Below are 12,749 nucleotides of genomic sequence, written 5' to 3'. Positions count from 1 at the left end.
ATAGCACACAGATTCTTTCCTTTATGACAGTACCCACGTGGGCACCTTCACCTGTCATGTCACTCTAGCCTTGCCCTTCAGGTCCTGTCAGGATGGTAAACACTTCATATCCTCATGTTCCCTTTTAAATCCTACATTAAATAAAATTCCCCTTGGCTACAGTCTCCCTTGCCCCGGCGACGCTGTGTGCTGACACCCTGCTCTGTATTTCAGTTTGTGGGGCAGGTCGGGGGTTTCCCTTCATGTACCTCCCTGCCAGCACCTTCACTGGCCCCGCCCCCTCACCCTACTCTATAAGAAAGCGCGGCGGTGACGTCTTGGTCACGTGACATCATCTTTGTCAGTGAACAAAATGGCGTCGTACTGTGTGGTGGCGGCCAGGCTGCGGGTGAGCGGGGACCGGGGGCGGGAACCCGGGAGGGGAGAAGGAGAGGCGGGGCCGGCGCTGGGGAGGAGGGTGGAGGTGCTGTCTCCCGGTTGAAGGGCGGTGACCCGGTTCGGGTGTTTTCCGCTGAGGTCACGGGGTGTCCCCTAGCAGCGAACGAGGCATCTGCTGGGCTCAGGTCACCATGGTAACAGGAGCCTCTCTCTGACCTGGGCCCAGTGCGTGTCACTGTGTCCCAGCGGGTCAAGGTGACCTCAAGGTGACCGCAGCCTGCACGGTGGAGGCGGGGGTTACTGCCCTCTGAAGTGGGTGTAGCATGACCTTGAACTCGGCAGACTGGCTCCAACTTGTTAAGCCCTTACACAAAATGCAATGTAACAGTGAATGTGTAATGGTAATCTGCAGTGTGAGGGTAATATTAAGTGCTGAGTATAATACTGAAGTAATATGAAGTAGAACTTTCTGATGTTACAAAAGTAATTAAAAAGTTGACTGTTCAGTAAAAATAATCCGATGCCTTTGGAAGTTTGCCCTTCTGTATATTTGTAGTTACATAGTAGATAAGGTTGAAAAAAGACATGCGTTCAATCTATGCTAAATTAATGTGTGTGTATATATTATACTAGCTGATATACCAGTGTTGCCCGGGATTTAATTTTCCCGCTCTTCTCCCCCCCCCCCTTCACAACTGCGCGCCACTTCTCCCTCCCCCCCCTGTGTTCACATGTCCGATTTCCCCCCCCCCCACTCCCACTCCCTCCCCCCTCCCTCCCAGGCTGTGACTGGGTGGGTGGCAGGCTGTGACTGGGTGGGTGGCTGTTACTGGGTGGGCTTGTGACTATGGGAGGCAGGCTGTGACTGGATGGGTGGACGGGAGGCTGTGACTGGGCGGGCGGGAGGCAGTCTGTGGCTGGGCGGGCGGCAGGCAGGCTGTGGCTGGGCGGGCGGCAGGCTGTGGCTGGGCGGCAGGCAGGCTGTGGGCGGGCGGCAGGCAGGCTGTGGCTGGGCGGGCGGCAGGCAGGCTGTGGCTGGGCGGGCGGCAGGTTGGGCGGGCGGCAGGCAGGCTGTGGCTGGGCGGGCGGCAGGCTGTGGCTGGGCGGGCGGCAGGCTGTGACTGGGCGGGCGGCAGGCTGTGACTGGGCGGGCGGCAGGCTGTGACTGGGCGGGCGGCAGGCTGTGACTGGGCGGGCGGCAGGCTGTGACTGGGCGGGCGGCAGGCTGTGACTGGGCGGGCGGCAGGCTGTGACTGGGCGGGCGGCAGGCTGTGACTGGGCGGGCGGCAGGCTGTGACTGGGCGGCAGGCAGGCTGTGACTGGGCGGCAGGCAGGCTGTGACTGGGCGGGCGGCAGGCTGTGACTGGGCGGGCGGCAGGCTGTGACTGGGCGGCAGGCAGGCTGTGACTGGGCGGCAGGCAGGCTGTGACTGGGCGGCAGGCAGGCTGTGACTGGGCGGCAGGCAGGCTGTGACTGGGCGGCAGGCAGGCTGTGACTGGGCGGCAGGCAGGCTGTGACTGGGCGGGCGGCAGGCAGGCTGTGACTGGGCGGGCGGCAGGCAGGCTGTGACTGGGCGGGCGGCAGGCAGGCTGTGACTGGGCGGGCGGCAGGCAGGCTGTGACTGGGCGGGCGGCAGGCAGGCTGTGACTGGGCGGGCGGCAGGCAGGCTGTGACTGGGCGGCAGGCAGGCTGTGACTGGGCGGCAGGCAGGCTGTGACTGGGCGGCAGGCAGGCTGTGACTGGGCGGCAGGCAGGCTGTGACTGGGCGGCAGGCAGGCTGTGACTGGGCGGCAGGCAGGCTGTGACTGGGCGGCAGGCAGGCTGTGACTGGGCGGCAGGCAGGCTGTGACTGGGCGGCAGGCAGGCTGTGACTGGGCGGCAGGCAGGCTGTGACTGGGCGGCAGGCAGGCTGTGACTGGGCGGCAGGCAGGCTGTGACTGGGCGGGCGGCAGGCAGGCTGTGACTGGGCGGGCGGCAGGCAGGCTGTGACTGGGCGGGCGGCAGGCAGGCTGTGACTGGGCGGGCGGCAGGCAGGCTGTGACTGGGCGGCCGGCAGGCAGGCTGTGACTGGGCGGCCGGCAGGCAGGCTGTGACTGGGCGGCAGGCAGGCTGTGACTGGGCGGCAGGCAGGCTGTGACTGGGCGGCAGGCAGGCTGTGACTGGGCGGCAGGCAGGCTGTGACTGGGCGGCAGGCAGGCTGTGACTGGGCGGCAGGCAGGCTGTGACTGGGCGGCAGGCAGGCTGTGACTGGGCGGCAGGCAGGCTGTGACTGGGCGGCAGGCAGGCTGTGACTGGGCGGCAGGCAGGCTGTGACTGGGCGGGCGGCAGGCAGGCTGTGACTGGGCGGGCGGCAGGCAGGCTGTGACTGGGCGGGCGGCAGGCAGGCTGTGACTGGGCGGGCGGCAGGCAGGCTGTGACTGGGCGGGCGGCAGGCAGGCTGTGACTGGGCGGGCGGCAGGCAGGCTGTGACTGGGCGGGCGGCAGGCAGGCTGTGACTGGGCGGGCGGCAGGCAGGCTGTGACTGGGCGGGCGGCAGGCAGGCTGTGACTGGGCGGGCGGCAGGCAGGCTGTGACTGGGCGGGCGGCAGGCAGGCTGTGACTGGGCGGGCGGCAGGCAGGCTGTGACTGGGCGGGCGGCAGGCAGGCTGTGACTGGGCGGGCGGCAGGCTGGCTGTGACTGGGCGGGCGGCAGGCAGGCTGTGACTGGGCGGCAGGCAGGCTGTGACTGGGCGGGCGGCAGGCAGACTGCGGCAGGCGGGCTGTGACTGGGCGGGCGGCAGGCAGGCTGTGACTGGGCGGGCGGCAGGCAGGCTGTGACTGGCTGTGACTGGGCGGGCGGCAGGCTGGCTGTGACTGGGCGGGCGGCAGGCTGGCTGTGACTGGGCGGGCGGCAGGCTGGCTGTGACTGGGCGGGCGGCAGGCTGGCTGTGACTGGGCTGGCGGCAGGCTGGCTGTGACTGGGCGGGCGGCAGGCAGACTGTGACTGGGCAGGCGGCAGGCGGGCTGTGACTGGGCGGGCGGCAGGCAGGCTGTGACTGGGCGGGCGGCAGGCAGGCTGTGACTGGCTGTGACTGGGCGGGCGGCAGGCTGGCTGTGACTGGGCGGGCGGCAGGCTGGCTGTGACTGGGCGGGCGGCAGGCTGGCTGTGACTGGGCGGGCGGCAGGCTGGCTGTGACTGGGCGGGCGGCAGGCTGGCTGTGACTGGGCGGGCGGCAGGCTGGCTGTGACTGGGCGGGCGGCAGGCTGGCTGTGACTGGGCGGGCGGCAGGCGGGCTGTGACTGGGCGGGCGGCAGGCGGTGACTGGGCGGGCGGCAGGCAGGCTGTGACTGGGCGGGCGGCAGGCAGGCTGTGACTGGGCGGGCGGCAGGCAGGCTGTGACTGGCTGTGACTGGGCGGGCGGCAGGCTGGCTGTGGGCGGGCGGCAGGCTGGCTGTGACTGGGCGGGCGGCAGGCTGGCTGTGACTGGGCTGGCGGCAGGCTGGCTGTGACTGGGCGGGCGGCAGGCTGGCTGTGACTGGGCGGGCGGCAGGCTGGCTGTGACTGGGCGGGCGGCAGGCTGGCTGTGACTGGGCGGGCGGCAGGCTGGCTGTGACTGGGCGGGCGGCAGGCTGGCTGTGACTGGGCGGGCGGCAGGCAGGCTGTGACTGGGCGGGCGGCAGGCAGGCTGTGACTGGGCGGGCGGCAGGCAGGCTGTGACTGGGCGGGCGGCAGGCTGTGACTGGGCGGGCGGCAGGCTGGCTGTGACTGGGCGGGCGGCAGGCTGGCTGTGACTGGGCGGGCGGCAGGCTGTGGATGGGCGGGCGGCCGGCTGTTTTGGGCGGCAGGCTGTGACTGGGTGGGTGGGTGGGCGGGCGGGCGGCAGGCTGTGACTGGGCGGGCGGCAGGCTGGCTGTGACTGGGCGGGCGGCAGGCTGTGGATGGGCGGGCGGCCGGCTGTTTTGGGCGGCAGGCTGTGACTGGGTGGGTGGGTGGGCGGGCGGGAGGCAGGCTGTGACTGGGTGGGCGGGCTGGAGGCAGGCTGTGACTGGGTTTGCAGGATGTGACTGGGTGGATGGGCGGGCGGGAGGCAGGCTGTGACTTCGGGAGGCAGGCTGTGACTGGGTGGGTGGGCGGTTGGGAGGCAGGCTGTGACTGGGTGGGTGGGCGGGCGGGAGGCTGGCTGTGACTGGGTGGGTGGGCGGGCTGGAGGCAGGCTGTGACTGGGTGGGTGGGCGGGCTGGAGGCAGGCTGTGACTGGGTGGGTGGGCGGGCTGGAGGCAGGCTGTGTCTGGGTTTGCAGGCTGTGACTGGGTGGATGGGCGGGCGGGAGGCAGGCTGTGACTTCGGGAGGCAGGCTGTGACTGGGTGGGTGGGCGGTTGGGAGGCAGGCTGTGACTGGGTGGGTGGGCGGGCTGGAGGCAGGCTGTGACTGGGTGGATGGGCGGGCGGGAGGCAGGCTGTGACTTCGGGAGGCAGGCTGTGACTGGGTGGGTGGGCGGTTGGGAGGCAGGCTGTGACTGGGTGGGTGGGCGGTTGGGTGTCAGGCTGTGACTGGTTGGGTGGGAGGCAGGCTGTGACTGGGGTGGGGGGAACCCGGGAGGGGAGAAGGAGAGGTGGGGCCGGCGCTGGGGAGGAGGGTGGAGGTGCTGTCTCCTGGTTGACGGGCGGTGACCCGGTTTGGGTGTTCTCCGCTGAGGTCACGGGGTGTCCCCTAGCAGCGAAAGAGGCATCTGCTGGGCTCAGGTCACCATGGTAACAGGAGCCTCTCTCTGACCTGGGCCCAGTGCGTGTCACTGTGTCCCAGCGGGTCAAGGTGACCTCAAGGTGACCGCAGCCTGCACGGTGGAGGCGGGGGTTACTGCCCTCTGAAGTGGGTGTAGCATGACCTTGAACTCGGCAGACTGGCTCCTAGCTTGTTAAGCCCTTACACAAAATGCAATGTAACAGTGAATGTGTAATGGTAATCTGCAGTGTGAGGGTAATATTAAGTGCTGAGTATAATACTGAAGTAATATGAAGTAGAACTTTCTGATGTTACAAAAGTAATTAAAAAGTTGACTGTTCAGTAAAAATAATCCGATGCCTTTGGAAGTTTGCCCTTCTGTATATTTGTAGTTACATAGTAGATAAGGTTGAAAAAAGACATGCGTTCAATCTATGCTAAATTAATATGTGTGTGTATATATTATACTAGCTGATATACCAGTGTTGCCCGGGATTTAATTTTCCCGCTTCTTTCCCCCCCCCCCCCCCCCCTTCACAACTGCGCCTCTTCTCCCCCCCCTTCACAACTGCGCCTCTTCTCCCCCCCCTTCACAACTGCGCCTCTTCTTTCCCCCCCCCCCCCCGTGTTCACATGTCAGATTTCCCCCCCCCCACTCCCTCCCCCCCTCACTCCCTCCCCCCTCCCTCCCAGGCTGTGACTGGGTGGGCGGGCAGCAGACAGGCTGTGACTGGGTGGGTGGGTGGGCGGGCGGGAGGCAGGCTGTGGGCGGGCGGGCGGGAGGCAGGCTGTGACTGGGTGGGCGGTTGGGTGGCAGGCTGTGACTGGTTGGGTGGGAGGCAGGCTGTGACTGGTTGGGTGGGAGGCAGGCTGTGACTGGTTGGGTGGGAGGCAGGCTGTGACTGGTTGGGTGGGAGGCAGGTTGTGACTGGGTGGGCGGGCGGGAGGCAGGCTGTTACTGGGTGGGCGGTTGGGTGGCAGGCTGTGGCTGGGTGTGAGGCAGGCTGTGCCTGGGTGGGTGGGCGTTTGGGTGGCAGGCTGTGACTGGTTGGGTGGTCGGCAGGCTGTGACTGTGTGGGCGGGGGTGACTGGGTTTTGGGAGGCAGGCTGTGGGTGGGTGGGAGGCAGGCTGTGACTGGGTTTTGGGAGGCAGGCTGTGACTGGGTTTTGGGAGGCAGGCTGTGACTGGGTTTTGGGAGGCAAGCTGTGAGTGGGTTTTGGGTGGGCAGTCTGCCAGCCAACCCAGTCACAAACTGTGGGGACTACCTAAGCAGAGGGTGCAATGTCATCTCCCAATGTCGCAGCTTTCTATTGCCTGCCAGACAGAGGCTGACCCCACTGGCCATCTTGTTTCTCTCAGACCATGTTTGTAGGTAGTTTTGACAATATATGTCTCAGTAAATGGGTGCTGCTTGGAGTGCCGCGGTTCAAAAAGCGACATTGCTGCTTTAATGTACTCTACGGCAGCGGTTCTCAAGTCAAGCTCCCCCTCCCACAACAGGTCAGGTTTTCAGGATATCCCTTCCCCACAGGTGGCTGTCTTTTGACTGAGCCACCCGTGTTGAAACTGGGATATCCTTAACCTGACCTGTTGGGGTCTTGATGGACTGGAGATGAGAACTCCTGCTCCACAGTGATGTTATTTTGGAACCCTAATGCATAATGAACCTTTTCAGTTTCCTCAAGTCATTAGCCATTCATAACATTGTGCATGCAGGAGCATAAATCTAGCATGCATGTCTTCCATGGAAGCTGTAATGGTTAATTGTATCTGATTTGACCTGTTCTCCTGATTCCCCCGAGCCTTCAAGGACATTGAGCCACACAATCTTGCACATTTGCCAGTCCACCTCATGCATGAAAGAAAATGGAATGTGAACAAACCTTTGCTCTCGGCTGATCCAGCAGGCTGCAATCCCAAAACTACTGGCAACGGGATAGGCTTTCTGAAATCACATCCTACTAACACACACCTCCAACGAAAAGAAGGCCTTTGAAACCATTGCTGGCTGCAATGTGGTTAATCCACTGCAATGGCAGCTTCGTAGGTTGTTATAAGTTTAGCTTTGAGCTGCACAGGTACTTTTAAGGCCTCGGCCATGCTACCTGCTGGCGTGCTGAGGCGCAGGGAAAGCGGGTGCTTTCCCTGGTCTTGCGGTTGCTTACCGCGCGGGCTGTCAGGGGGCGGGCCAGTGACGTCACGGAGCTGGTTCGCCCTCATTGGGCGAACCGCTCACGTGACCGGCCTGTCTCGCCGGCAAGCGGGGTAATTTTAAATTCCCCTAAGACCTGCGCTTCCGCAAGCGCGCGGAAGCGCAGGTGAGCCCCTACTAAAGCCGCTCTAATTGCGGCTGTAGGGGCTCAGTGCTGAGCGGGAGCGCGCGTCAGCACGCTTCCGCCAGCAAGCGCTAAACATGGCCAAGGCCTAAGGCGTATGGAGGCCTATACATGGCAGCATTGCACTCCTTGTAGGCAGTCATTTGCTCTTGATCATATTCCAATATCTGTGATGTTTCCTGTGGCTCATACTCCTATAAGAATAAAAAGTAGTTTCAATAGTCAGTGGGCATGAAGACTTTTTAGTTTAAATCTACACATGGTTATTCATGGTGTCTGTAGTTGCACCATACATAGCCAGACCTATACAGTGTGGCGCAATGAATCAGAGCTGGGTTATGACGGAAGTAATTTTCTTTAATGGGGTAGTTTGCTTTGAAGGTTCATGCATACAATAATAACACCTAATCCTTGCAGATATATGCCCAAGTTTCCCATGTAAACCGGAAACTGCAGACATCATCTTTGAGGAATTGCAAAGGTTGTTCTTTTGAGTTCTGAAAAAAAGTAGATACATAGTTCTCTGAAATAGAAAAATTTGCTTAAATCTGCAGTCCAAGCAATATCCTACATATGTTTTTTTTTTTAAAATCTGTTCTATGAGAATACTTGTAGCTTTTTTAAATTTATTTTTTTTATCTTAATTTTTTATTCATTTATCAGGCAGAGATATACAGATAAAACGTTGCAGGGTGGGTATTGGGGGGGGGGGGGGTGGGTGGGTACAAAAAAGGAATTGGAACAAAACAGCAAACATTTACCATTGTCGTGTATTTGTTCTTTAAACACCAAATAATTCCCAAGCTCGGACAAACGTATATTGAGCTGTAAAATTATAGATGGGGCTAATGATTTGTTTGGAAAGTTAAACCTCCCACAAAAGACTCTGGCACATGTCCAATAGTAAAACAGGGATTAGGGTGCTCAAGAAATTGGATCATATTCAATGTTTCTTTTGCATATGAACAGAGAACTCCATAGTGGGGAAAATAGATACATATATATTCTCAATCCTGAGAACTTGATTGCAGTGTGACAAATATCCCCTGAATGTTACGGCCAAGTCCCTGGTGGTGGCTGCTGCACGTGCGCCTGGCGTCCTGGTGGCGCGTGCACAGCTTAAAAACACAGACTGAAGGGAGGCATGGGGGGTGTGTCCAAAACAGGGGGGGGCGCAGCTCAAAGCACTGCGCTCCCATTGGTCAAAGCTATCTGCTCTTGTATTGGCTCCCAGCGCACCACGTGACCGCGTCGCTGCATGGGAACACAATCGTGTTATCTGCACTGCTGGCTGATGCGCCACCGCACTGCCTGAGCCAACACACACGACACTGGGGCCTGCCTAATTGAAGTTAGTGACTGGTGTGTGGCGCGCACGCCGCCGCCGCCATCCTGGACTTGGCCTAAGAGTGAGGTGCTCCACACATCTAAAACCTCATTGGGGGTGTCGACATAATCCTCAGGAAGGTACTCACAGTTGCCATGAGATAGATGACCCACTTCAGGAGGTTTTTCTGTGGCGTGCCAGCCGCTGTGGCGAATTCAGTGGGGGGGAAAAGGGGGGAGAAAGACCAGCGCACAGTCAGGTGAGTAGGGTCCAAAACAAGAAAATCTTATTGAATCATGAATAAAAAAAGAGGTACAGAACACGCCTACGCCTTTCGTACATTATCTTGATGTAGGAGAGCTGTGTAGGAGAGCTGTGTAGGAGAGCTGTGTAGGAGAGCTGTGTACCTCCTCCTTTTATTCATGATTCAATAACATTTTCTTGTTTTGGACCCTACTCCCCTGGCTGTGCGTCGCTTTTTCTAGCACATTTCCAAGGCTTATTTTTGTACGCCTGCTTGTTTTTCATCCTTCATAACTGATGCATGATCTACATCTTGGTGTAATAATCCTGACTTACACTGCTGTAATGTTTTTAAAGTTGCTAACAAGTCAGTAATTGGGAATATGATGCAATGACTGGGTTATTGATGCAGTTAACTGCGTTAGTTGTTAGATATGTTTGAGTTGAACCTTCCTCTTGTGGGTCAGAAAGAATATAAAGTCCACACAATGACCCTAATACAGACTGACCTTGTTATGGCCCCATGAGTGACGTCTATAAAGTGTCCCTATTTGAACCTAATAGACTTTTTTTTTTTCCCCTACAGCAAGCGTTGGGCCATGGAGCCCGTAGATACCATGTTTCGGCAGTATTTTGCCAGAAGGCCAAGGTGGCCATGAGCCAGTTTGAGCCCAATGAGTATATCAGCTATGAGAAGATCGACAAAAACATCAACATTGTACGCAAGCGGTAAGAACCCGTTGTATGAGGTGATCACAGATCCAAGCACAATCCAAATGAGTTGCATTTCTTTTACCAGATTAGCTTTCTTCCCCTCTCCCCCACATAGGAAAAATGTAAACACATGGAAGTGATGCTGCCATAATATAGGTTTTGCACCCCCCCCCCCCAGTCCTGAGTAAAGGTGCATAAATCTCTCCTGTCGGGACACCGGTTCTGTGCTGGATCTCCTCTATATGATCTCTGCTTTATTTCCTGTATCTGAAGGCTGACGACTCCTTCCTCTCATGCAAGTTCTCTTATTCATGCTTCCTGCAGACCCCTCGGCCCTCTAACTCGCCCTCTTCTCCCTCACAGCTTGGATCGCCCCCTCACCCTGTCTGAGAAGATCGTGTATGGTCACCTTGATGACCCAATCAAGCAGGACATTGAGCGTGGTAAAACTTACCTGCGTCTCCGCCCGGACAGAGTGGCAATGCAGGATGCTACTGCTCAGATGGCCATGTTGCAGTTCATCAGCAGTGGGCTATCCAGAGTGGCAGTACCCTCCACCATCCACTGTGACCACCTGATTGAGGCCCAGCTGGGTGGAGTGAAGGACCTCCAGAGAGCCAAGGTATGGTTGTGCCTGCCCTAGTTTTCTCACGTTGGTTCCTGCAGAGCACATGCTCTTTTGGGGCTTCACAAACGCACAAGGATTGGACGTACACTACCTGCATGTCATTTCTGGCTTTCTCCACTTTAGGGAGATCATTTAAACTTTCTTCGTGCTGGCTCTATGCGATGTTCCGTATGTGCCCGTACTGTCACTGCTGGTCTGTGCCCCCCGTTTGGTGGCTGATCACCACAATGAATGTTTTTTTTTTTACTTACCTCAATGCTTCCCCTTTCAGGACATTAACGAGGAGGTGTATAACTTTTTGGCAACCGCCGCGGCCAAATATGGCGTTGGCTTCTGGAAACCCGGATCCGGTATCATCCATCAGGTAAGATCCGGCCTTGTTTCCCCAGCAGTAGCGGCAGAGAAGGGGTCACTTCTCTATTCTCCAAAGTGCGGGTGGGGGTGCAGTTTGCAGTCTCTGCTAGTGGGCAACGTCTTAACCCCTTCAATGCTGTGAGCCAATGACCAGCTGGGCAGCAGATTGCTCTGAACTAGAACTGGTGATGCTAGTGTTTTCATTGTTGTGAAACATTAAAATATGGGAGGAAACAGCTTTCATATTAAATATTTGTTCATTCATTTTTTATTCTGTTTCCATATTGCTTTATGTAATTATAAACTATGCATTTAACCACAGGCCTCAGTCCTTTTAATTCCTGTTAGCGGGACAAGTTGGTAACAAAAAGATGTGAAAAACATCTTAAAGTTGAATGAAAAAAATAAATAAATAATGCAGTACGTATTCACACATTACAGAATTGATATATATATATTATTTTTTTTAACGTAGATTATTGCATGGATTACGCCATGTCTTGGTTTTTTTTTTTGTTGTTTTTTTAGTAAACACTTAATTTTCCTATATTACTGGATCCAGTTAATTTCTTTCTCCTCCCAGTAGGCTTGTAACAGCAGGCCTGGCTTTCAAGGTCACCCCCTGCAGCCAGTAATTTGATCAGCACACGCGTTTGCAGTAGCAGAGGCGCTTCACCCATTGCCTCACTTTAACCCATAGGTGCCCTGAGAATTCGTGTTTCCAGGTTTTCCGTACTCTGTGTAGCCCTGCCAGAGTTCTCATGCAGTGTCTCTCATTGGAAACTATCCAGGCTTCTCTTTAAGTAATGTCTAATCCGTTCTCATTCTATAACCCGCAGTGTTCTCATGGAAAAATTCCAAAACCTTTCAAATCATTTATTTTGTTCATGTCCCAATATGTGCATTTAGGTGGGGGGGGGGGGTAGTGGTTGGTGCAGAAAGCTGTGTATAACCAGGTTATTTGATGGGAAGGGTGAGGAGGCAATTAGATATGATTGGACAGGTTATTACTTCATACCAAGCTCCTGTTCTTACACATTACCCCACCGCTTTGCACCATGACAGGCCACCTCTCCATTGTCTTCTATTGCCAACAGGCTTCCCAGGGCATTCGGGTCGGGGAGTTTTGCACCACGGCTCCCATATTTTGGTTACTTTGCCTAGCGTATCATGTAGGGATCGTGCTGATTTCTCCATATACACGGTTTTTCCACATTTTTGCTTTATTTTATTGCGGCCTCTGGAGCATGTTTCCAATTAGTCGCCATCACTGTTTTAGTGGCAAAAAATACAGGTGGCTAATTTCCCCTCCCAGAGACTCCTGGAATAGGGCTTCCCATGGATCTGGTGTTGGTCTGATTTTCTAGCTTTTTATTGATTTGTGTATATTTGCATCCATATGTCCTTTATCTCTACATTCCCACCATACGTGCAGCATACTTCCTATTTGACCAGTTTCTATAGCACAGGGGGGAAGATGTTGGGAACAGCTTGTTCAGTTTTTGCAGCGTGAGATGCCACTGGAATAGGAGTTGGTAACGGTTTTCCTTAATAGATGTGTTTATTGATACTTTTCTTATTGATTCACGAGTTCAGCCCAGTGTCTTCTATTTCCTCCTTTTTTTTCTTTTTTTTTTTAATTCATATAAACGTTTATGATCTTGTCTATATTTATCTAATAGTTGTTGAGACTGGTGTAGAGTTGATATTAATTCCTTTGTGCAAGCATTCGTCTTACAAATTAATTCAAAACGGGTATTGGAGGTGTGTAGCCCGGCGGGGGGGTATGCAAAGATAACATTTCTCATCTGGAGGTATCTGAACATCTCCTAAAAAGGAGCTTTGTGTCTCATTTCCTCAAAGGTGCGTAGCCTATAAAAGAACAGCATGTCTCCTATTGTGTGGTAACCTGTTTATTTGCCCACCATTGCCATTCTCTCCATCCCTGGTTCAAATGTGGGATTAATCGGGACCGGGGTCATATTCATGTTTTAGTGTGGTTAGCTTGTACTTAAAGTTCCAGAGCTTTTGTGCGTGAGCTGTTGTTGGATGTGTCTTAGTTGCT

At 56.3% G+C, this 12,749-nt stretch overlaps 1 protein-coding gene across 1 annotated transcript in view; it reads left to right on the top strand.

Annotated features, from left to right (window-relative positions):
* The first annotated feature begins 240 nt into the window (after nt 1–240).
* The window catches only part of ACO2 (aconitase 2), a 28,688-nt gene continuing 16,179 nt past the window's right edge, over nt 241–12,749 (top strand). The window contains exons 1-4 of the mRNA XM_075574030.1: nt 241–388; nt 9,575–9,717; nt 10,066–10,324; nt 10,602–10,694. Coding sequence (XP_075430145.1) covers nt 353–388; nt 9,575–9,717; nt 10,066–10,324; nt 10,602–10,694 — 531 coding nt within the window. The 5' untranslated portion in view covers nt 241–352. The remainder of the gene's footprint in view (nt 389–9,574; nt 9,718–10,065; nt 10,325–10,601; nt 10,695–12,749) is intronic.

The sequence above is a fragment of the Ascaphus truei genome, chromosome 17 (genome assembly GCF_040206685.1).
Source record: "Ascaphus truei isolate aAscTru1 chromosome 17, aAscTru1.hap1, whole genome shotgun sequence".
In the NCBI taxonomy this organism is placed as follows: Eukaryota; Metazoa; Chordata; class Amphibia; order Anura; family Ascaphidae; genus Ascaphus; species Ascaphus truei.
The sequence above is the reverse complement of the archived record's forward strand: the minus strand, read 5'-3'. Positions and strand labels throughout refer to the sequence as shown.